The sequence below is a fragment of the Cervus elaphus genome, chromosome X (genome assembly GCF_910594005.1).
Source record: "Cervus elaphus chromosome X, mCerEla1.1, whole genome shotgun sequence".
In the NCBI taxonomy this organism is placed as follows: domain Eukaryota; kingdom Metazoa; phylum Chordata; class Mammalia; order Artiodactyla; family Cervidae; genus Cervus; species Cervus elaphus.
This window is the reverse complement of record NC_057848.1, coordinates 175694848-175717505: the sequence shown is the minus strand read 5'-3', so window position 1 is coordinate 175717505 and position 22658 is coordinate 175694848. Positions and strand designations below refer to the sequence as shown.

At 43.0% G+C, this 22658-nt stretch overlaps 1 protein-coding gene across 6 annotated transcripts in view; it reads right to left on the bottom strand.

Moving 5' to 3' along the window:
• The window catches only part of NLGN4X (neuroligin 4 X-linked), a 370297-nt gene that overhangs the window by 150216 nt on the left and 197423 nt on the right, over positions 1 to 22658 (bottom strand). Inside the window, exon 5 of one of the 6 annotated variants that reach the window (XM_043897231.1) lies at positions 3044 to 3103. The exons of the other annotated variants lie outside the window; for them this stretch is intronic. Within the exon in view, the coding sequence (XP_043753166.1) occupies positions 3044 to 3103 (60 nt within the window). The remainder of the gene's footprint in view (positions 1 to 3043; positions 3104 to 22658) is intronic. 6 annotated transcript variants of the gene reach the window in all.

The window sequence follows — 22658 nt, the reverse complement described above, 5'->3', positions numbered from 1 at the left end:
ATTGTGATCTGAAACCAGAGTATCCTTACTCGTCATTTCCTTAACAGCGATGTGAAAAGCCTCCTTTGCAATGGTCTGTGACAAGAGAAATTTGGACAGCATATGTCTGCTTTCTCAAAAGTTGTGATCAAATAACTTCTTTGGTGTTCACCGTCCCTTGAACTTAAATGTAGCATTTAAGAATCCTGGCCTCGACTGTAATTCTTTCTGGGAACTTCTGTATGTATAAACATACACAGGTTTGTCATTTAAATACCTGCATGTTATCAAATAGCAACCCACTCCAGTATTCTTGCCTGGAGAATCCCATGGATAGAGAAGCCTGGAAGGTCTACCGTCCATGGGGTCGCAGCAAGTCGGACATGACTGAGCCTATGACGGATGCATGTTATGCAGAAAAAAGCAAACATATCCAGGTACGTGTATTTTCTTTTTTTTTTTTCTTAAAAACTTTTTTTTTTTTAAAGCCTAATTTATGGAGACATGTTTGAATGATCAGGAATGAATTTCAAGGAAATAAACCGACAGGTGGATGGAGGCTGCTCATAAAATGAATTATGAGCACCATCTGAAAACAGCCTCCTGGATGCTACCAGACACCCTCCAGGAGGCCAAAGAACCCTGTGGTCACAGTCAAGTACAGGAAAAAGTGTCAAGCTGCCCATCTGTCTGTAGATACTTAACCCACAACAAAAGAATACTATTTTCTCATGTAAACTTTAAGCAGAAAGTAAAAATCCTTTCTGAATCTTTCAGTCAATAGTGCTCAGCCGTGTCTGACTCTTTGCGACCCCATGGACCGTAGCCCACCAGGCTCCTCTGTCCACGGGATTCTCCAGGCAAGGATACTGGAGTGGGTTGCCATGCCCTTCTCCAGAGGACCTTCCCGACCCAGGGATGGAACCCGCATCTCCTGCAATGGCAGGCATATTCTTCACCATGTAGCCCCCTGGGAGGCCCTCACTCATCATATGCGATGTGGAACTCTTTAATCAATCACCGTCCGTATACGGTGTGATCATTTACACCATCCACAAGTGTCTCTGGATACTGATTTGCTGTTTGAATTCTTATTTATGTTACCCTTCTTGGCTGCATTACGGGAAAGAAAAAAAGTTGACATTTTTCAGACTGCTTTAAGGGGTCCCCTCAGAAAAATAAACAAATAAATATGTTAGGTTAACGTAGGCTATTACCTTCCGAGACACACAGAAGAAGGTTCTTGTGAGCTTCGGGAAGGAATAATCAGATGTCATATTCATTCAACGTTAGGGGAAAAAGAAAAAAATAACAGTTTCTTGGTATTTAAGGAAAAGGTGAAAGCGTTTTAATATAACAGGTAGCTGGCGGGATTGTGGAAACAGATGCCAGTGATAAAAAGGGAATAAGACGGTAAAAGGATACAAGGGTACAAGATGCAAATTACACCTGTGGTTGGTTACGTAGGGATACGGATGAAATTACAGGTGGTCTGGGGCCGGACAAGGACAGGGTAGCTGATGACTCGGGGCAGCTGTCGTGGGGCCAAAGGCATCAGAGGAAATTTCTAAGGTGAATATTGAAAGCAAGGAGAAGGCTGTGAACACGGGTTCACAAAATATTAAATAATAGTCATATCGAGAGAACAGTGGGTGAGAACGCAACTGTGGGAGAGCTATTCTCAAGAGACCCGCTGATTTATGAAAGAAGCCTAAGAGGGTGGGAAAACCAAGCAAGTGATAAAAAGGCGCTTTGAGGGAAGTTTTGCTTCCCAGCAAGGATGGGTCTCGGGTCCACTTTAAATTGTGTTTCAGCTAGAGAACCACAGGACCATTGAGGGCGCTCATCCCTTTAAGTTAAATAGTTGTAAATCCACACCAGTCTGCCTTGGGCTTTCTTGATAGTTTGGGGAGTAAAGAATCCTCCTGCCAATGGAATACATGAGGTTGGATCCCTGGGTCGGGAGGGTCCCCTGGAGAAGGAAATGGGAACCCACTCCAGTATTCTTGCCTGGGAAATCCCATGGACAGAGGAGCCTGGCAGGCTACAGAGTCAGACACGATTGAGCTCCTAAACACACAGATGCAGACCCAACCTGCCCGAGCCTGCAAAGGCGGATTTTAAGCTCTTTGTTTCTTTTCTTCTAAACCATTTTTTTCCGCTGAAGGAAGAAGATACCACGTGCTAACAATGGTTTAGATGCTGCGTTATCTTCCATCTTTAAAAAAAAAAATTCATTCTACTTCTAGTAGGTAATCTGTCCAACAATTTGAGAGCCTTCAAAAAGAAACTCTCCATAGCAACTAAACATTTTTAGGAGGGAAAAAAAAAAAAAGTTCTGAGAGCAGCCGTGGTGTGAAAACAGAGATGCAAAGATCTAGCTTTTCAGCCTTTTTTTTTTTCAATTCTTTGCTATACCCTCTACTTTTTTTTTTTCCTTTAAAGCTTCCAAAAGGCACTTCAGAGAGAAACAACAAATTCCCTTCAAGACACTTTTTCATGTGTTTTACTGTGAGCCAGAGAAGATGCTTTGAAAACCCTATTTTGGAATCAGTACATCTGGGGGAAACAATCGTAAAAACAAACAAAAATGGAAATGCCGGCCCCACCCAAAAAAGTCCTACTGGGCTGTCTTTGGTGTCCACAGAAGAACCCAACAAGACCAAAGCCCCAAAATACAACATGAAATTACAAAATAACATTTGGAAGAAAGAAAAGAACGCATACATGCATGTTTTAAAATTTCACTTTATCTTCTTGTGATCAAGCCAAAAAAAAAAGAAAAACTTAGGGAAAAGAAAACGGTGAGCTTCCTTGTAAATGGTATTTTCTTACTCACTTCATATTGAGAAACATGGATATACATTCTTCCAGGGGGTTTACATAGTCATTGTGGTTAAAAATGATAGTAGTCCCCAAACAAGGAGTAAATAAGGAAGCACACAGAAGTGTACTCTCTTCAGATAAGGGGAGGAAAAACAGGTTGAAATGGAAAAAAGAAAAAAAAAAAAAAAAGATATAAAATCATGCATCAAGATCGAGCTTTGTAAAAAACAAAAAATACCTTCATCTTCACCACGGTCATTACTGGTTATATCATCAGCGTTTTTCTTTGAGTTGGCTCCTGGGGTCATATTGAGAAGGAAAATAAAGGGAAAAAAAAGAGAATTCAAAAACAACAAGTTTGCAAAAAAATTCAGAAGAGAGATACTACGCAGTAAAAGAAAAAAAAAAATGTCATACAAGAAGCTGAAATCTGTTACATTTGATTTCAAAAACATGAAATAGGGAGATGCAAAGTGCATATAAACATAAATATGTCAAGAAGAACAAATTCAAAATGTTACTTGCAAAAAAATTAGATACCCAGTGAAAATGCAGTTTGAGGGTTAAAATGATACTACCGCAAAAAAAAAAAAAGTAATGTGAGTTGTAAAAAAAAAAAAAAAAGAAAAGAAAATTATTTTTTAAAGGGTTTCCCAAATTTTAAAAAGAAATGCACATGAGATATCCCTCTAATTTCAACACGTAATAATCTAGATACATTTTTGAAATGTCAGTGATATACTGTGCTTAGGAAATTCTATACATAAGAATCAACACATTAAATAGTAAACATGAAAAGTGAATCAAAATATCTTAAAATTGACATTAGTTTCATGCACAAGAACTTTAAAAAAGCATACCATTCCTGATAAACATCAGACAGTCACTACAATTTATTTAAATCAGGAATGCTCACTTGTCACTAGTAGTTAGAGAACAGTGCACATTATTGATTCCTTTGGTCTACTGTAAACTACCACGTTCAACAAGCGTTTCTGAAACCAAGACAAGACACTATACATCATGTTCTTCTATGTTTTGAATACTTATTAAATATGGCTTGAGGGTTATTGGTATGTGTTTAAAAAACAAAAAGAAGGTAAGAAATAAATAAAGTCACCTACCTGGACAACATGAAACATAAACAACCTTGAAATTTCCTTGTCAGCAAAATGAACAGAGAGGTTCCCTTAACGCCACCAAAAAACCCTCAAAAACAAACAAAAACCCAAAACAAAGCTCTCCATATGCAGTGTGCCTTTTTGCTTTCTATATTTTTAAGATACAAGAAGCTAAAACATTGAATATCACTGAATTATTCCATTCGCTCAACTGTCTTCTTTTTACAGACAGACCTGGCCCACTAGGACGCATATGCTAGTTCTGGAAGATTTGAATGGCGGCAAACAGTGAAAAGTGGTCTTTACCTTCCTTCCTGGCTTCCCTGGTGGTTCGGAGGGTAAAGAACCTGCCCACAATGTGGGAGACCTGGGTTTGATCCCTGGGTCGGGAACATCCCCTGGAGAAGGGAATAGCAACCCCCTCCAGTGTCTCTGCCTGGAGAATCCCATAGACAGAGGAGGCTGGTGGGCTACAGTCCATGAGGTCGCCCAGAGCTGGACACAACAGAGGCATTAACACTTGCCCTTTATGTTCCTTCCTGGATATACCTAGTCACTGTCACCCACAAGACGTGTATCTAAAAAAACAGCTACAGTTGTTCCAAACTCAGGGGGACAACATCATGTTTCGAAAGCAAGATCTGAAGTTGCTGTTTTCGTCCTTCAAGAACGGTTGAGTATTGGACATATCACATGGATTAAACAAGCAGAACTGGGAGGGAAGGTGGAAACCTGACCCCTTCTGCCTTCTGATTTTTTGAGATTCAAATACTCCCCACTGTAGACAATTTCAAGCTACCACATAAAGTCACTGAGGAAAGCTGCGGACAGCAGTGGCCCCCTTGAAACTCAAGCCTGTGAGCAGGTTTTCACCTTAACTACGTGAAGGTAGAATGGAGTTTTCTAGGGAATGTTCGCAATGTTCATTGGAAGGACTGATGCTGAAGCTGAAACTCCAGTCCTTTGGCCACCTGAAGCGAAGAACTGACTCATTGGAAAAGACCCTGATGCTGGGAAAGATTGAAGGCAGGAGGGGAAGGGGACGACAGAGGATGAGATGGTTGGATGGCATCAACAACTCAATGGACATGAGTCTGAGTAAACTCTGGGAGTTGGTGATGGACAGGGAGGCCTGGTGTGCTGCAATATATTCAGAAGCAAAAAGTCGGGACACAACTGAGGGACTGAACTCACGACTCTGATGAGTCAACCTATTATAGCCATCAGCTTAACATGGAAGTCAACTCACGTCCAAGAATTCCCCTGCAATGAAAGATCTTAAAACAAACTTAAATAAACAACCTTCTTCAAAGAAGCCCCATTGTCTTCTGCATTGTTCTGTTCATAGTTTATCCATATAAAACTTCTTCCAAAGCTATCTCATGGGCTGAATTTATGGCTACATGTTGTCAAGAAGACTGTAAGAAATACCTTGCTTTTTTGACTGCTCCATGCAACTTACAGAATCTTAGTTCCTGAACCTGAGATGGAACCTGTGTCTCTTGCAGTGGAAGAACACAGTCCTAATGACTGAACCACCAGAGAAGTCTAAGAAATGCCTTTCTTACACACATAGTCTATGCGGAGGCTAGAAATAAATTCCTTTGATCCTTTCTGATCAAAATTTCAGTTTTTTGAAGGTCTTCTAAGTTTTTTTTTAAAAAAACACATCACCTCTTTCATTGAAAAAGAAAAGACACTAGAAAAATAAAGGTGTGGGTTTCCCTGGTGGCTCAGATGGTAAAGAATCCTCCTGCAATGTGGGAGACCTGGGTTCCATCCCTCGGCTGGGAGGATCCCCTGGAGAAGGGAATGGCAACCCACTCCAGTATTCGGACCCAAGGAATTCCTCAGACTGTATAGTCCATGGGGTCGCAAAGAGTCGGACACGACTGAGCAACTTCCACTTTCAAGAGACGTGGAATGGATTAAGGGACCGAATGTGTTATCTGACGCCACCAATTCCTTCCCAGAAAAATACGTTCCTCGTGAAGTCTGACTATCTCCCTTGAGCACAGCCAATGAGAAAGGTCTGTAAGTAGGACCCCACACCTGCCCTCTGCCTTTCCCAGGAGTCTGCCCTTATATCCCTGCCTTCTTCTGGATTTTCCTCTTGTGAAGACCCCTTTGTCTTCCCAGCCACAGCTGAAACCTCAGGCGCACAGCCCCTGGCCTGGCTGAAACCCACACAGAGGCCGCTCTGCGAGGTCTGGGCTGAGTTAAATGCCAAGCTCCAGTTCTCAAAGCCTTTAGGCCCCCCGTCAGTGCATGAAATTGCCGGAATCTGGAATTCTTCCCTGGGGAAGGATGAGAGGCAGTATTGAAGGAAACTATCCCCACCCCTTCCACCAGGGCGGAGCAAAATGCTCTGAAGATTTGCAATATTTTTAGAAGTCACACAACCTAGTTATATCACTGATTAAGTGGCAATCCAGGGTAGTGTCTTCGAGGCTTCAGCAAATTCCTTTGATCACCCACGTATGATTTGTAAGGGCTCTAGAGAGGTATAATTTTCAGTCATAAAATCAACTCACCAAGGTGTCAAATTGAAGGATTTGTGTCTGCGTGCGTGTGTGTGTACATATATACGGAGTTGTTCAACCAGCAACATACACTTGGCTTACCAGGTGGCCCGAGTTGTAAAGAATCCACCTGCCAATGCAGGAGACGTGGGTTCGATCCGTGGGTCGGGAAGATCTTTTGAGGGAGGAAATGGCAACCCACTGCAGGGTTGTTGCCTGGGGAATCTCATGGACAGAGGAGCCCAATGGGCCACAGTCCAAGATGTCAGAACAAATCGGACACAGCTGAGCTACGGAACACAGTAGCCTATTACACACAGCGTAATCTGATTTGAGGATATTTCCATCACCCCAAAATGATTGCCTGTGTCCACGGCAGGGATCCAATATTTCTAACATCAGTCTCTCTGAGTCAACGAATGGCATGGTGGAGATTTGCCATTTTGGTGCATTTCCTGTAAGTGTTTTCACAGAATATGTATTCCTTTCTGTCTGGCTTCGTGCACTTGCGGTATGGTTTTCGAAGTCCATTCATGGGGCAACGTGCAGCAGTGTTTCATTCCTCGTTCGTACGGACGAGTAAGAGTCTACTACCGCTTGTCCTGGTTCCACGCGGTGGCCAGTCTGAATTACGCCGCTATGAACAGTTGCTGATGGTGGTTTAGTTGCTAAGCCACGTCCAACACTTTGCAATACCACGGACTGTAGTCTACCAGTCTCCTCTGTCCATGGGATTCCCCAGGAAAGAATACCAGAGTGGGCTGCCATTTCCTGCTATAGAAGATCTTCCCAACGCACGGATCAAACCTGCACCTCTTGGATTACCAGGCAGTTCAGGCAGTTTTTTTTTTTTTTTTTTTAACCCCTAAGCTACTAGGGAAGCTCATGAACCATTTACATGCAATATTTTTATGGATGCATATTTTAATTTTTCTGAAGTGGATATGGAGGAGTGGAACTGCTATGTCTCAGGACTCATTCACGTTCAACAGTCTAAAAACTAGATTGTTTTCCAAATCAGCTGAATCACGGTATATTCCCATCAGCAGTGTATGTGGGTTCCAAATCCTCCACCTCTTAACCAAGACCTGCTACTATCTGTTTGATGGTAGGCATCCTAGCGGGGGTGAGGCGGTACCTCACTGCAGTCTTAATTTGCATTTAGATAATGACTTAATCGTGTCAAGCATCTTCTCCTGCACAATCTTTTTTGGTGGGTGAATGTGCAAAGTTAAAGTGCAAGTTGCTCAGTCGTGTCCAACTCTTTGTGACCGCATAGACTGTACAGTCCATGGGTTTCTCCAGGCCAGAATACTGGAGTGGGCAGCCTTTCCCTTCTCCAGGGGATCTTCCTGACCCAGGGATCGAACCCAGGTCTCCCACGTTGCAGGCGGACTCTTTACTAGCTGATCGATGCAAATATTTTGCCCATTTTTAAAAATTGGTGTCTTGGCTCATCATTCTTGTAAGAGTCCTTTACATTTTGTAGAGACAGGTCTTTTACTAGAAAGTTAACGTGCAAATCTTTTCTTCTGATCTGCCGCTTCTCTTTGGGTTTTCTCAAAGGTGCCTTTTTTTAAGTATGCACGTATTTTTACTTTGGGCTGATCCGGGTCTCGGTTTTGGTGCTGGCTTTTCCCTAGCTGCTTGTTGCAAGGGCTACGCTCAAGTGGGTTTCTCTTGTAGAACAGCACAGGCTTTTGGGGGTGGGTGCAATACTCCTGTCTCACGGGCTCAGCTGCTCGGAGGCGTGTGGGGTATCGAAGCTGCTTGTCCTGCAGTGGCAGGTGGATTCTTTACAACCAAGACACCAGGGAAAGCCGTCAGGTCTCATTTGAAATGTAGGAGGACGAACAGCATTGGAAACCTAGGTGGAAGGCAACGCGAGCCACCCATCAAGGGCTCGATGGGATGGGCCAAAGCCCCGTTAGAGGCAGATCGGAGTGACTACACAGCCTATCGCTTCGCCGTCCAACGTGCAAGTCACGGTCACGGATGACACGTGCCAATTTGACGGAAAACAGAAGCGTGTGCAAGGCATGGCGCTGCAGGGCAGAGACCCATGTGGCACTAAACAGCTCGTAGAAAAGACTGCAGGCGGTGGCGAGACTCAAGAGCCAGCTCAGCCAGCATCCTTAAGGAAACCCCTCAGAGGAAGGACCACTAACAAAACAGACTGGACAGAACAGACGCAAGGCATGATGCTGAGACAGTCAATTCCTAGGCAGGTTGATAAGATGTCCAGGGTCTCCAAGGAGGAGAGAGGGGTCTGGGGCTCTCAAAAAAAGAGAGAGAGGTCTGGAATTCTCAAGGAGCAGGAAAGGACAAATGCCTTTCTTTTTCCCCTCCCTCTCTGCATTCCTTAGTATTAGTCACATAAAACATTTTTTTTTTCCTTTAAACCCAGAACTGATGATTTACATAAACAACTCAGCTTAAACTCTATAGTAAGGATTATACAACAAAAACGTATCCTGCTTGAGGACAGTTTCTCCTTCCTGAAAACCTTCTGGTTAATCTTGTTATCTTAAAATGTATATTATGGGAGTGGGTCTGGTAAGATCTTTCTATTGTTAGTTCTAACTCTGTCATCTTCAAATGTAAATTACAGGCGTGGGTCTGGTAAGACCTTTACAACCTTGAGACATTCCTTCGATTAATTGTAACAACCAGTTGAAAAAGTATACAGCTCCCTTGCTAAGACTAGCTAGGCGGTGCACTCTCCATCCCCCTTCTGATGTCTCTGTTAGAAGATGTCGCTGTCTGTTATCATAAAACTCTGCTACACAAAAGCTCTTGAGGGATCAAGCCTGTTCCCGGGTCCCGAAATCTTTTTCTTCGGAGATCACGAATCTGACACTGTTCACCATTAAGCTATCAGTGCGAACTCCCAAAATAAAGCGAAATGGCATCAGCTTCTGTTAAAGTGCAAAAGTTTTAAATTTCAAGGAAGTCTAACTTATCGATTGTCTTTTTTTTTTTTTTTAAAGCTTGGGCTTTAGATATGATATCTAAGAAATCCTTGCCTAACCGAAAACCCGGAAGATTTTGTTTTTTCCTAGATGTTTGAAGTTTTCCTGTAATGTCCACCTTTCATTTATTTTTCCGTGAATGCTGGCACACGGTATGAAGTGCATCTCTTATCCAGTTGTCTCAGCACCACAGATTTAACACACTCTTCTCAGTGAAGAGTTGTGACACTATTTTTATGAGTCAACTGCCTATGAATGCAAGGGCTTATTCCTGGACTCAAATTATATCCCCTTCTATATTTCTGTCCAGGTGAGTACCTTACTGTCTGAATTTTACAGTATGTTTGGAAATAAAGAAAGACAAGTCTTCCAATCTTCCTCTGATTTTTCAACACAGGTAGCTTTTTCTCCGTACAGACGAAATGGTTCAAATGAGCTTGTCAATGGAAGCAAGAAACACCCGCTGAGATTCTGATGGAAATTATTTGCCAAACCACAATTTCAAATTAATTTGATATAGCAGTCTGACCCAGAAACATAATTAGATGTCGCCTGTAACGTTCTATGTATATTTGACTTCCCACCCTTTTGTTCTTTCTCGGTAAGCTGCTGCAATATTTGTTCCCTCAAATACAACTAATTAAATGGCCTGAAAAGCCAGCCGAGTTCTCTTGAGTGTCTCATTTAGTTACAGTCATGAACTATGTCAATACAAGGATTAGAGGACACAGGGAAAATAAGTCTGCTGTAATTTAGTCCAGGATAGACCTATTCCATGCCTACTGAAGAGGTGCTTCAAGCTTCAGACGGGCCATGAGTTTTCTCCGGTCCTCAGAAGGCCAGAATCGTAGTCCTTTACATCTAATAATTAGCATGTCCAGCAGATCTCGTGGGGAGATGGCTCTAAATATTAAAGGGAATATTTAAATAACTTCAAACAAATGTATAGCCATTCCTTCATAAAAATTTCAATGTGATTTTAAAAATGAAATATCTCAATGTCCCAAGTCCTGAAGGATCTTTTTTTTTTTTTCTTTTTTTTAATACCCGTTCTTCTGATGTTTCCTTTTAGTACTATATCTACATCATTTTCAAAGTCAAACTATTTTAAACAGTGAAACGTATAGTTGTTCCGTCCTCCACAATTCTTTATGAAGCTATGGACTGTACCCCATCAGGCACCTCCGTCCATGGAATTCTCCAGGCAAGAATACTGGGGTGGGTAACCTTTCCCTTCTCCAGGGGATCTTCCTGACCCAGGTCTCCTGCATTTCAGGAGGGTTCTTTACCATCAGAGCCACCGCTTTATGTCATAAATGTAATAAAAACTCTTTGTAGAGAATATGGAACAGGCAGACCAACCAGAGTCAATGAGAAAATGCAAGAATATGGAAAGCCTGTGGGTGCTGCAGTTACAATTTGGAGGCACGAAAAGTAATTTTACATGTCTTTTTTTTTTTATTATACATTACGATATGTCACCACCAGTTACGCAAATCGACATATAAACTCACCAAGGGTGCCATGAAATCACATTATCTACATCAGATAAACGAAAATGACAGAACCCCAAAAAACCCTTTGAATGATTATTCTTCATGTGATGTACCATGTTAAAGAAGTATTCATCAGTTCATGTTAGTTTCTTTATGAATAAAACTATTTTTATTTTATCCTACATTGTAGACTACGTTTTTTGCTTTTAATCTATTTCACAAGATTTTTTTATTGCAGTATCTTGAAATAGATTAAAGGTCTTGAAATAGACCTTTGTTGGCAAAGTAATGTCTCTGCTTTTTAATATGCTGTCTAGGTTGGTCACAACTTTCCTTCCAAGGAGCAAGGGTCTTTTAATTTCAATTTTACAATGCTGTGTTAGTTTGTGCGTACAGCAAAGTGAATCAGATAATATATATATATATATATATATATATCTCCCATCTTTTTCGGATTTCTTTCCCAATTAGGTCATCACAGAGCACTGACCAGAGTTCTCCGAGCTATACGTTAGGTTCTCATTAGGTATCTGTTTTACACAGTGTATCAATAGTTTATATATCAGTCCCAATCTCCCAATTCAACCCTGTTCCCCCTCTCCAGTTGGCATCCTTCTGTTTGTTCTCTACGTCTCTGTCTCTATTTCTGCTTTGTGAATAACATCATCTATACTAACTTTTTAAGATTCCACATATATGCATTAAAATTCCATGTGTGTTTTTCTCTTCGCGACTCACTTCAGAAAGAGCAAAACATCATACCGCATATTAAAGAAAAAAAAACTTTTTTTTTTTTTTCTGTCCCTGGCAAGGGCAAATTCTCAGTATTACCTATTCACGTTAGCTTAAGTAAGGACCTTAAAAAGTGTAGTCCTTCGGCTAAACGCACTGTTTTCCATACAGAGGAAGCTGTATACTGGGTTATGGGAAAGTAACAGAGGATGAGACGGTGGGACGGCATCACCGACTCGATGGACATGAGCTGGAGCAAGCTCTGGGAGATGCTGAAGGACAGGGAAGCCTGGCGTGCTGCAGTCCATGGGGTCACAAAGAGTCGGACACGACTGAGCGACGGAACAGCAACAAATGGGGGAAACAGATGCTTTCTTGGCGATCAGAGGTGTGTCATTGATCAGGTAGTCAGCAGGCAACAGGGGACTAGTCTATCATCTTCTAATCAACAAGGGACTACACCTCTTATTGCTGTTTACTCTCTATGTTCAACTCTTTGCAACCCCCATGGACTGAATGAATCAGGCATGGCTTCCCTGTCCTTCACCATCTGCAAGAGTTTGCTCAAACTCACGTCCATCGACTTGATGCTATCACACATCTCATTCCCTGTCACCCCCTTTCCTGACCTCCGTCTTTCCCTGCATCAGGGTCTTTCCCAATGAGTTGGCTCTTTGCATCAGGTGCCCAGAGTACTGGAGCTTCCGCTTCAGCATCGGTTCCTTGCAACGAATATTCACGACTGATTTCCTTCAGGATTCACTGATCTGATCTGCAGTCCAGGGGATTCTCGAGACAGATGAGATTAAGGGACTGCAAGCTCGGCTGGCACCCCAGTCCTGTCCGAGACCCCACCTCTGACCTGACTGCTATTAAAAAAAAAAAAAAAAAACCCTAATCAAGTTCTCTGGGGTGGAGACACGCAGTTTTTCAAGGCAGAAGTTCCAGAGTGTCTCTCTTTATTGGCAAAGCAATAAAGCTAGCCTTTTCTACTGCATGCAGCACTCTGCCTCTGAGACATGAATTGGCACCGGTGTGCTGAGAGGCTGAGCTTTCAGGAACGCTAGGGTGAGGACTCACTTTCTAGAAGCAAAGGAAGTGGACTGTTCTGAAGGGGGAGATTTAGAGGCAGGCCGGGGCAATTGAGACTGTGGGAGATGGTAGGACGGCAGGAATGCTCCCCCAGGACAAGTCTTCCGTGACCCCCATATCTGCATGACTGGCTATAAAGGGATCAACACCTGTGGATCAGGAAGGATGCCTGCCTCACCAAGAAACAAAGGATGCTGTAAGAAATCAAGTCAGCAGCTACAGGTACCCTGAGGGGATTTAGGATGGGGAAAAAGAGGATGCTGGCCCCAGAGAGCTGACATGCGCATCAAAGGAATCATTTTTATAAGCCCAGACTCTTGCAACTCTCCATTCAAAGAAAAAATAAATGCTACATTCATTAATTTGAGGTCACCGGTTTTGATTAAGTAGCTGTCATGTTCTGATGTCCTGAAAACCTGGTCTTTGCTGCAAAATATCCTATAGATCCTGGATCTTCACTGACCGTCTTTGCACCATTCCGTCAGAGTCATCCTAGAGCCTGCCTCCCAAGCTTAAGTCCTCAGAAAGGCCACCAGATAAAACAAAATTCTCACCTTTTAGGTTGCATAGGTTTTTGTTTTTTTTTTCATTTGACACACTCCACACATGAACCATAACTCCGAGTAAATGTTACAATGAGCACAGTGAATTTCAGCGATAACATGAAACTTTTTATCTGTGGGTCCGTGCAATGCAGGCGCCTCCCTGAAAAATGTTTTCATCTTGTGAGATTACGTATTTCCTGCCATATGAATAAACAAGGATGTCACAACCATCAAGGATTCTGCGGTATCCCGGCACTCCAAATGTGAATTTCTGACCCCAGCAAGAACAAGCCCTTCTAACTGGCAGCAACCCTCTGAGCTGCCATGGACAGCTGTGGCCACTCCCTATGGTGAGCAAAGAACTAAAGGATGCTCACATCCCCACCTCAGGATGGTCCTCCTAGATAACTGAGATGCAAATGGAAGGAGGGATTTCAGTGAGCCCAGACTCTGGAGTCTTCCCCTGCATAGAAAAGCGTAAATTCCTTAACTTGAGATACCTGCTGCTTCCTTCACTAACAGCAATGTTTTAGGACTTCCCCTGGGGGCTCAGTGGTAAAGAATCCGCCGGCCAATGCAGCAGACATGGGTTTGGCCCCTGGCCCGGGGAAGATCCGACGTGCCTGGGAGCAACTCAGCCCGAGACACACAACTACTGAGTCTTTGCTCTAGAGCCCATGAGCCAAAGGTACTGAAGCCTGGATACCCTGGAAGCCATGCCCCACAAGAGAAACCAAAGCAATGAGAAGCCTGTGCATTGTAATGAAGAGTAGTCATGCTCCCCGCAACTAAAAACCCAAATGCAGCAACAAAGACTCAGCAGAGTCAATGAAAGAAATAAAATTATTTAAAAAATAACAGTCTTTTAATGTGCAGACTACCTTGCCCTTTGCTGCAAACTTCTAGATAACCCGATTCCACCCCTATGCCCTGCTCCTCACACCCTCAAAACTGTTCTCTCGGGGTTACTTGAGATTCTGTCTCCCGGGCTTGAAGTCCTGAAAATTCTCACTGAATAAAAATAACTCTCCACTTCCAGGTTGTGAGTTGCTGTTCAGTCGCTATGACGTCGTGTCCGACTCTGCGACCCATGGACTGCAGCACGCCAGGCTTCCCTGTCCATCACCAACTCCCAGAGCTTGCTCTAATTCATGTCCATTGAGTCAATGATGCCATCCAACCATCTCATCCTCTGTCATCCCCTTCTCCTCCCGTCTTCGATGTTTCTCAGCATCATGTTGGACTACTGATTTATTAATAAGTTGACAATATATATTCACTGAATTACTTTGTTGTGCACTTGAAAGTAACGATACTGTAAATGTACTACACTTTAGTTTAATAAAGAAAAAAAAAAGAATTCTGCCTCTTAATAGTCCTTGGGTTGTCATTGCAGGAAAATTAAAGGCATACATTTGTGATCACAGTAGAAACAGATCTAATTCTTTCTAATGTTCTGGTCCCATCACTTCATGGCAAATAGATAGGGAAACAGTGGAAACAGTGTCAGACTTTATTTTTTGGGACTCCCAAATCACTGCAGATGGTGATTGCAGCCATGAAATTAAAAGACCCTTGCTCCTTGGAAGGAAAGTTGTGACCAACCTAGACAGCATATTAAAAAGCAGAGACATTACTTTGCCAACAAAGGTCCGTCTAGTCAAGCCTATGGTTTTTCCAGTAGTCATGTATGGATGGGAGAGTTGGACTATAACGAAAGCTGAGCGCCAAAGAATTGATGCTTTTGAACTGTGGTGTTGGAGACGACTCTTGAGAGTCCCTTGGACTGCAAGGAGATCCAACCAGTCCATCATAAAAGAGATCAGTCCTGGGTGTACATTGGAAGGACTGATGGTAAAGCTGAAACTCCAATACTTTGGCCACCTCATGAGAAGAGTTGACTCATTGGAAAAGACCCTGATGCTGGGAAAGATTGAGGGCAGGAGGAGAAGGGGACAACAGAGGATTAGATGGTTTGATGGCATCACCGACTAGATGGACATGAGTTTGAGCAAGCTCCGGGAGTTGGTGATAGACAGGGAGGCCTGCCGTGCGATTCATGGGATCACAAAGACTCGGACACAACTGAGCGACTGAACTGAACTAAACTTAACTGAATGTTCTGGCAGTTTAAAATGTCTCACTGCAATAATGGAAATAATAAGAGAGGGTTCTTCCTTTTTTTTGACAAGTAGGTGGGGCGGGGTAGTATGTTTTCTTTTCCTCTGACTGGCTGTGGAAGGCAGAATGAGAGAAAAATATGAATAAAAATTTTGCTTTCTAGTTTTGTTGGAATTCGGAAGCACTTGCTTCACATTTTGGTAGGAATCAAAATAAATCTAAAACTTTACAGGTCTCTGATGCATGTCAACGCTTCTTACTAAAACCTCAGGGCATTACAGACTTTCTTAAGTTTTCTTGTTGTTGTTATGAATTTTGTTACTGAAATACTTCTATCTACAGGAATAAGAGACAAATCCAATTAGATTCAGATCACTGTCGCCCATTTTTATTAGCACTTTCACCTGATGGAATACATTACCTCCCTTAACAACTCCCCTAATTACCTCCCCTAACAACAGTGAGAGACTTTATTTTCTGTGGCTCCAAAATCACTGCAGATGGTGACGGCAGCCATGAAATTAAAAGACACTTGCTCCTTGGAAGGAAAGTTATGACCCACCTAGATAGCATATTAAAAAGCAGAGACATTACTTGGCCAACAAAGGTCTGTCTAGTCAAGGCTATGGTTTTCCCAGTAGTCAGGTATGGATGTGAGATTTGAATTATAAAGAAAGCTAAAAAAAAAAACCAGGAAAAGAAAGCTGAGTGCTGAAGAATTGATGCTTTTGAACTGTGGTGTTGGAGAAGACTCTTGAGAGTCCAGTGGACGGCAAGGAGATCCAACCAGTCCATCCTAAAAGAAATGAGTCCTGAGTGTTCATTGAAAGGACTGATGTTGAAGCTGAAACTCCAATACTTTGGCCACTTGATGCGAAGAACTGACTCATTGGAAAAGACCCTGATGCTTGGAAGGATTGAAGGCAGGAGGAGAAGGGGACGACAGAGGATCAGATGGTTGGATGGCATCACCAAGTCAAGGGGCATGAGTTTGAGTAAACTCCAGGAGTTGGATGGACAAGGAGGCCTGGCGTGCTGCAGTCCATGGGGTCACAGAGTCAGACATGATTGAGCGACTGAACTGACTGACTGAACATCTCCATGAGCTTGAGAGGGAATGACAATGTATTTAATAATTTAAGTTATTAAATTTAAGAGAAGCTAATTCAGCATTGAATTATGCTTGATATTTTCTATGCATCAAGCCAATTACATTGGCTTTGGTTTGCCCTGAGACACTTCTTAAACTGTTGTATTAAATATATATATATATATATATAAAGTATATATACATATATGGATGTGTACACACACACAAACACACATACACACACATTATTCTTGCCAGGAGATTCTGGAAGATTCTCAGTTCCATTTCCTAGTGTTAACTGTGATCAAAAGCTTCTTGAAATAGGCAGAATACACAAGACTGAAGACTGGGTGAAATCTCTGTGTGATTTTTGGTGTGAAAAGTGAAAGTCACTCAGTCCTATCTGACTCTTGGTGACCCCAATGGACTATGTAGTCCATGTAATTCTCCAGGGCAGAATACTAGAGTAGGTAGCGGTTACCTTCTCCAGGGGATCTTCCCAACTTAGGAACTGAACCAGGGTCTCCTGCATTGCAGGCAGATTCTTTACCTAAATGAGCTATCAGGGAAGCCCTTGCTTTTTGGTGTTCAGGGCAAGAATTATGGGGAGCGAGAACCCTTGGCGTATTCTTGGTTTGCTGTTGACGCAAAAAAATAAATGGGGGAAAACAGATACATATGTATGTACATATAGTTTGTTATATGCCTAAAATGAACACAACGTTGTAAATCAGCTATCCTGTAATTAAGTAGACAGATAAATAAAAGACTAGACTGTCTGCCTCTAAAAGTGGCTTCTCTGTCTTTACCAGGCAAATCAGTCAAGATGTCTTTCGCTTACCGAGTCTGTGTCTGACACACAGCACAATTTCCTCGAAATGAAATTAAGTCTAGATTATACAAAATCATCCCACTCTTCAATGCCTGAGTTTGTCAGGCGAGGAGATGCCAATTAAATGACCTCAGGTAGCATCTGTAAAAATGATACATGTATATACATTTATGCATTATGTATAAATTAATGTACATATTATATATTAATATGTATTGACATGTATATACTAACATTTTTTCTTTATATATATATTCTTTTAATATATATTTTCTTTTTTCTTGTTTTAAGAATTTCAAGGTCATGGGAATTCCCTGGCAGTCCAGCAGTTAGAACTCTGAGCTTTCACTGTTGAGACCCTGGGTTTGATATCTAGTTGGGGAACTAAGATCCCTCAAGACTTGCTGCGAGGAGAGAAAGAGATAGAGACAGGAAGGAAGGAAGAAAAAAGAACCATAAGACAGCCCAAGTCTTTGGAACACAGGACCATTTTTATTGAAGATAAGAACTCTAGACACTTTATCTACTGTAGAACTTAGCTGACTGGCCACCGTAGAAATATTCTTGTTCTGCTCGGCTAGAAACGCTAGAAATGAAACGATGTATTGATGTAAATAAAAGAGATGAGAAAATAAACTCAAGGGGAAATGACTCGCAACCCTTTTTCAGTGTGATTGATTATATTCCCTCAACACAGTCTGCATAAAGGGTTTTATCATTTATTCAAAATACCCCCCACAAGCATCCCCTAGGGGAACCATCACACCTAGCCCAGCTGCTCCTAAGATTCCTGGCCAAAAAAACATGAATGAAAGAGACTCACAGCACTACGGCACTAAATCACTATGAGCTGATCCATCTCCACGGTGATTTTATCCTCCAGCACTGCATTCGGGGAAAACAACGCTGACCAAAACCGCCCACCCCGGCCAGGCAGCATAGTGACCATCCGCGTGATTGTACGACAATTTTATTTTACGACAGGGGGTCCTGATGAGGAATACGGAACCAACGAGCCATCACCGACAGGGAGAATTCAGCCAAGGTCAGAAGGAGACACCATGCGTCCTTCCACCGTCCAGAATTCTTCTCGCTGGCATCACAGTTTGGCTGAGCAACATGTGAGGGACCAGGAAGGAGCCCAAAGTCAGAGTCATGGACAGTAGACAACCAGGAGACTAATCCCATCACCATAAAACCCGAGACTGTGAACCAAAAGGCAGGGCAGTCCTCCTGGGTTCCCTGACGCTCCTGCTCTCCGCCCGGGAGGCCCCTTCCCATTACAGTCCATTGCTTTTCCAGCACCTGTGTCTCCTTGGACAGCTCATTTCCGAGTGTTGGATGAGAGCCCACTCTTGGGCCCTGGAAGGGGTCCCCCTTCCTGAAACACCACCAGTCCAGTACATCCCCGATGGGAACTACCCCTTCCAGCCTCGGTCTTGGAAAGAAGAGGGTGTAGAATACAGCTGGTCAGCCTGAAATGGACACAGACTTCATAAAAGAGAAGGAAGCCTCCGCTATTGCAAGCTGCTGAAATGTCTAACTTCTTTGTTACAGCAGCAAAGCTTAACCTAAGATGACTGGCTGTAACATGAGACACGTTCTCTCTCACTCACGCTCACAGATACATCTGCACAGATTCAGCCATGTGTACACACCTCCTAACATCCCAAAATGTACCTCCAAGAAAGATAGCACTTTAGATCAGAAATGTGTCTTCTTCCCCAGCCTGCTTGATGTTTGTGAACCAAAGCCAATGTGGTACTTTTCCTTAAAAAGTGCATGCCTCCTTTTCCTGTTAGCACCACCCTTTTTGCTTCCATGTTATAGAAAACTGACATTTCTGTACCTAGCACGAAGCCCCAGGTATGACTATGTGCCATGTGCTAAGCTGCTTTGGTCGTGTCCGACTCTTTGAAATCCCATGGACTGTAGCCCACTCGAGTTCTCCATCCATGGGATTCTCCAGGCAAGAATACTGGAGTGGGTTTGCCATGCCCTCCTGCAGGGGATCTTCGTGACCCAGGAATTGAACGTGGCTCTCCCATGAGCAGCAGCACCCCAGGCTTCCGTGTCCTTCACTATCTCCTGGAGTTTGCTCAAATTCATGTCCACTGAGTTGGTGATGACATCTCATCCTTTATCATCCCCTTCTCCTCCTGCCTAGAACTATCTTTCCTGGCATCCTGGCATTTTCCACTGAGGCGACTCTTGGCATCAGAGGGCCAAAGTACTGGAGCTTCAGCATCAGTCTGTCCAATGAATATTCAGGACTGATTTCCGTTGTCACGTTATGTATCCCACATTCTGAAAGGAGAGCAGGTGCATCTGAAATGGAGCAGGACCATATGTCCTCTGCCTGCCTTTTGTCTGTGACAAACTTTAGCCAAAGCCTAAGTTTAATCAGAGGAGTGAGAACATGCAGGAACAGAAGAATAATAAAAAGACCAAATAATAATAATAATGCCCTCATCAAGCAAATGCAGGGCATCTCTGATGACTCAGCTGGTAAGGAATCCGCCTGCCATGAGGGAGACCTGGGTTCCACCCCTGGATTTGGAAAATCCCCTGGAGAAAGGAAAGGCTACCAACTCCAGCACTGTGACCAGCAGAATTCCCTGGACTGTACAGTCCATGGGGCCGCAAAGAGTGGGACACAACTGAGCAACTTTCACACACTTTCAGTTTAAGCAAAGTCAAGGACCTTTAGTTCCTCCTGAAGAGGTATAGTCAATACTCTGAGCCATGTTCTGTGGGCTGTCTTATAGATACGGAAACCCCCAGTAGGTGGAGAAGTTAACTCCGTGATGAGCAGACTGTAGTCGTGACATAAGAAAGAAAGTGAAGCTGCTCCGTCGTGTCCAACTCTTTGCAACCCCATGGACTGTAGCCTACCAGGCTCCTCCGTCCTTGGAATTTTCCAGCCAAGTGTACTGGAGTGAGTTAGTCATTCCCCTCTCCAGGGGATCTTCCCAACCAAGGGATCAAACCCGGGACTCCCACATTGCAGGCTGGTGTTTTACCCTCTGAGCCTCCAGGGAAGTCCAGTCATGACATAAGCTGCCACAATTCAAAGAGCTGGCTTCAAGTAAATGGGAAAAAACCCACCCTGGAAGTGAAGATTAAATGTACCTACAATTGCGGAAGTGACCCTAATCAGACCACCAATGACGGATTTTAAGATGACGCTCGGATTTGACTGTGCCGTTTCTGCATGGACCCCCTTCCCTCTTTCTATAAAAGCTCTTGCCCCCTGATTGTCAGGTTGAGGGGAGTCAGCCTCTGGAGAGGACCCCACCTACCCTCAGTTGCTGCCATCCAAAATAAAGCAGACTTTCCTTCCCACAAGCCAGAACTCTAATGGTTTAGCACCAAGCAGCCACACATGGGTTCAGTATACTGTATCGGTGTTTATCTTTCTGGCTTACTTCACTCTGTATAAATACATATAAGTTCTTTCAACAACGAGGTGAGGCAGCGGTAAAGAATTAGCCTGCCAACGCAGGAGACGAAGGTTCTATCCTTCGGTCAGGAAGATCCCCTGAAAAAGGAAATGGCAAATCACTCCCGTATTCTTGCCTGGGAAACCCCAGGGACAGAGGAGCCAGGTGGGCTACAGTCCACGGGGCCACAAAGAATCAGACCTGTGGAAACAAAACCACTTGGCAGAGACAGACTGAACACAGAGCTACCAACACAGTCCTTGCTGGTTAGCATGAAGCGAATCATATCCACTTCTTTTCCAGATCACTCAACGCCGGTTATGTTGACAGCAAGATTGGGAAAAAAAAAAAAATCCCACTTGGATTTTAAACGCAAGACACTTTCAAAACATCTGCATGGATATCAAACATTGGGATGTTCAAAGCATCCTTGGGAATTAGAGGGGAAGGTTGGGTATATGCATTTTTTGTTGTTGCTCCTTTTTGTCATAAGCTTAGATTTTAGGACAGTTTCAAATGTGAAAAACAACCCAAAACACGTCAAGACAGTGTACACTGTTGTCCTATGTCTCATATCCTGCTTGCTCTATTGTTAACATCTGAACTGGTCCATGTGTTATAACGAATGATTCAATTGTGAAATATTACAAGTAAGTAAAGACCATACTCGATTTAGATTTCCTTCATTTTGACCATATATCCTTTCTTTTTTCAGTCATAGGATCTTGAATTCCATTTTAGTCATTATGTCTGCTTAGACTCCTCTTGGCCGTGATAGCTTCTCAGACTTCTCCTCTTTCTTCTGACCTTGACAGTTTTGAAGAGCTCTCACCAGGCATTTTTGCAGAATTTCCCACAATTGGCCTTTTTTTTTTTTTTTCTTTTGTGGATTTTTCATGAGTAGACGGGGATTATGATTTTGGAGAGGAAGCTCGGGAAAGAAATGTCCTTCTCATCACATATCAAGGGCGTGTGCTCTCAACATGACTTACAAGCTGGAAGTGGACCTCCACCCCCTGGCCAAGGTCACAGTTGTTAGGTTTCTCCATTGTCAAGTTTCTCCTCCTTGAATTTTAGACTGCTGGGATGGAAAACAGCAGTCAGAGCCAAACTCACGTACAGGCATGCTCCAATGCGTCAAGGGATGGAATCTTCAGAAATTAGCTAGACTACTTCTGCATAGGAGCTTGGCTTCCTCTCCCCACGGTAGGGAGAATCATGTCACGCCTTCCTCAAGAGATCCGTACCCTGCTCCCCAGAACCTGAGAAGATGATACGATGCGTGGCAAGAGGGATTTAAATTTGCAGATGCAATTAAGGATGATAATCACTTGCCCTTAACATAAAGAAATTATCCTGGATTATCAGTTGGGTCCCAGTGTCCTCACAAGCGTCCTTTATAGTGAAAGACAGAGGCAGAAAGAGAGAAGTTACACAATGGAAAATGCTATGCTGCAGGGAGTTTTGTATTCTGTATTGCTTTTTGCAGATTAAAGAGGGCACCTTGAGACAAAGAACGTAGGTGGCTTCTATCTATTAAAAAAAAAAAAAAACTCAAGAAAGAAGTTTTTCCTTAGCTCCATCGAAAGGATTCACTCCTGTGTACACCTTGATTTTACCCAGTGAGAACCGTTTGTGCTTTTGACCTCCAAAACTATAAGTCAGATATGTGTTGCTAAAAGCCAGCAAGTCATTTGTTACAGCAGCGATACACAGCTCATACCTCCGTTTTTATCTTTTCATTCATTTCTGACCACATGAGGCTGGAGGTATGTATTTAAGCACAACAGGATTTAACAGGATTTAATGTTATTCCTCAAGTTGTTCTAGCCTTGGCCAGTGAGAACTCTTACTTACCTTACCTTAGTTGGTTTAGGTGCTATGTTT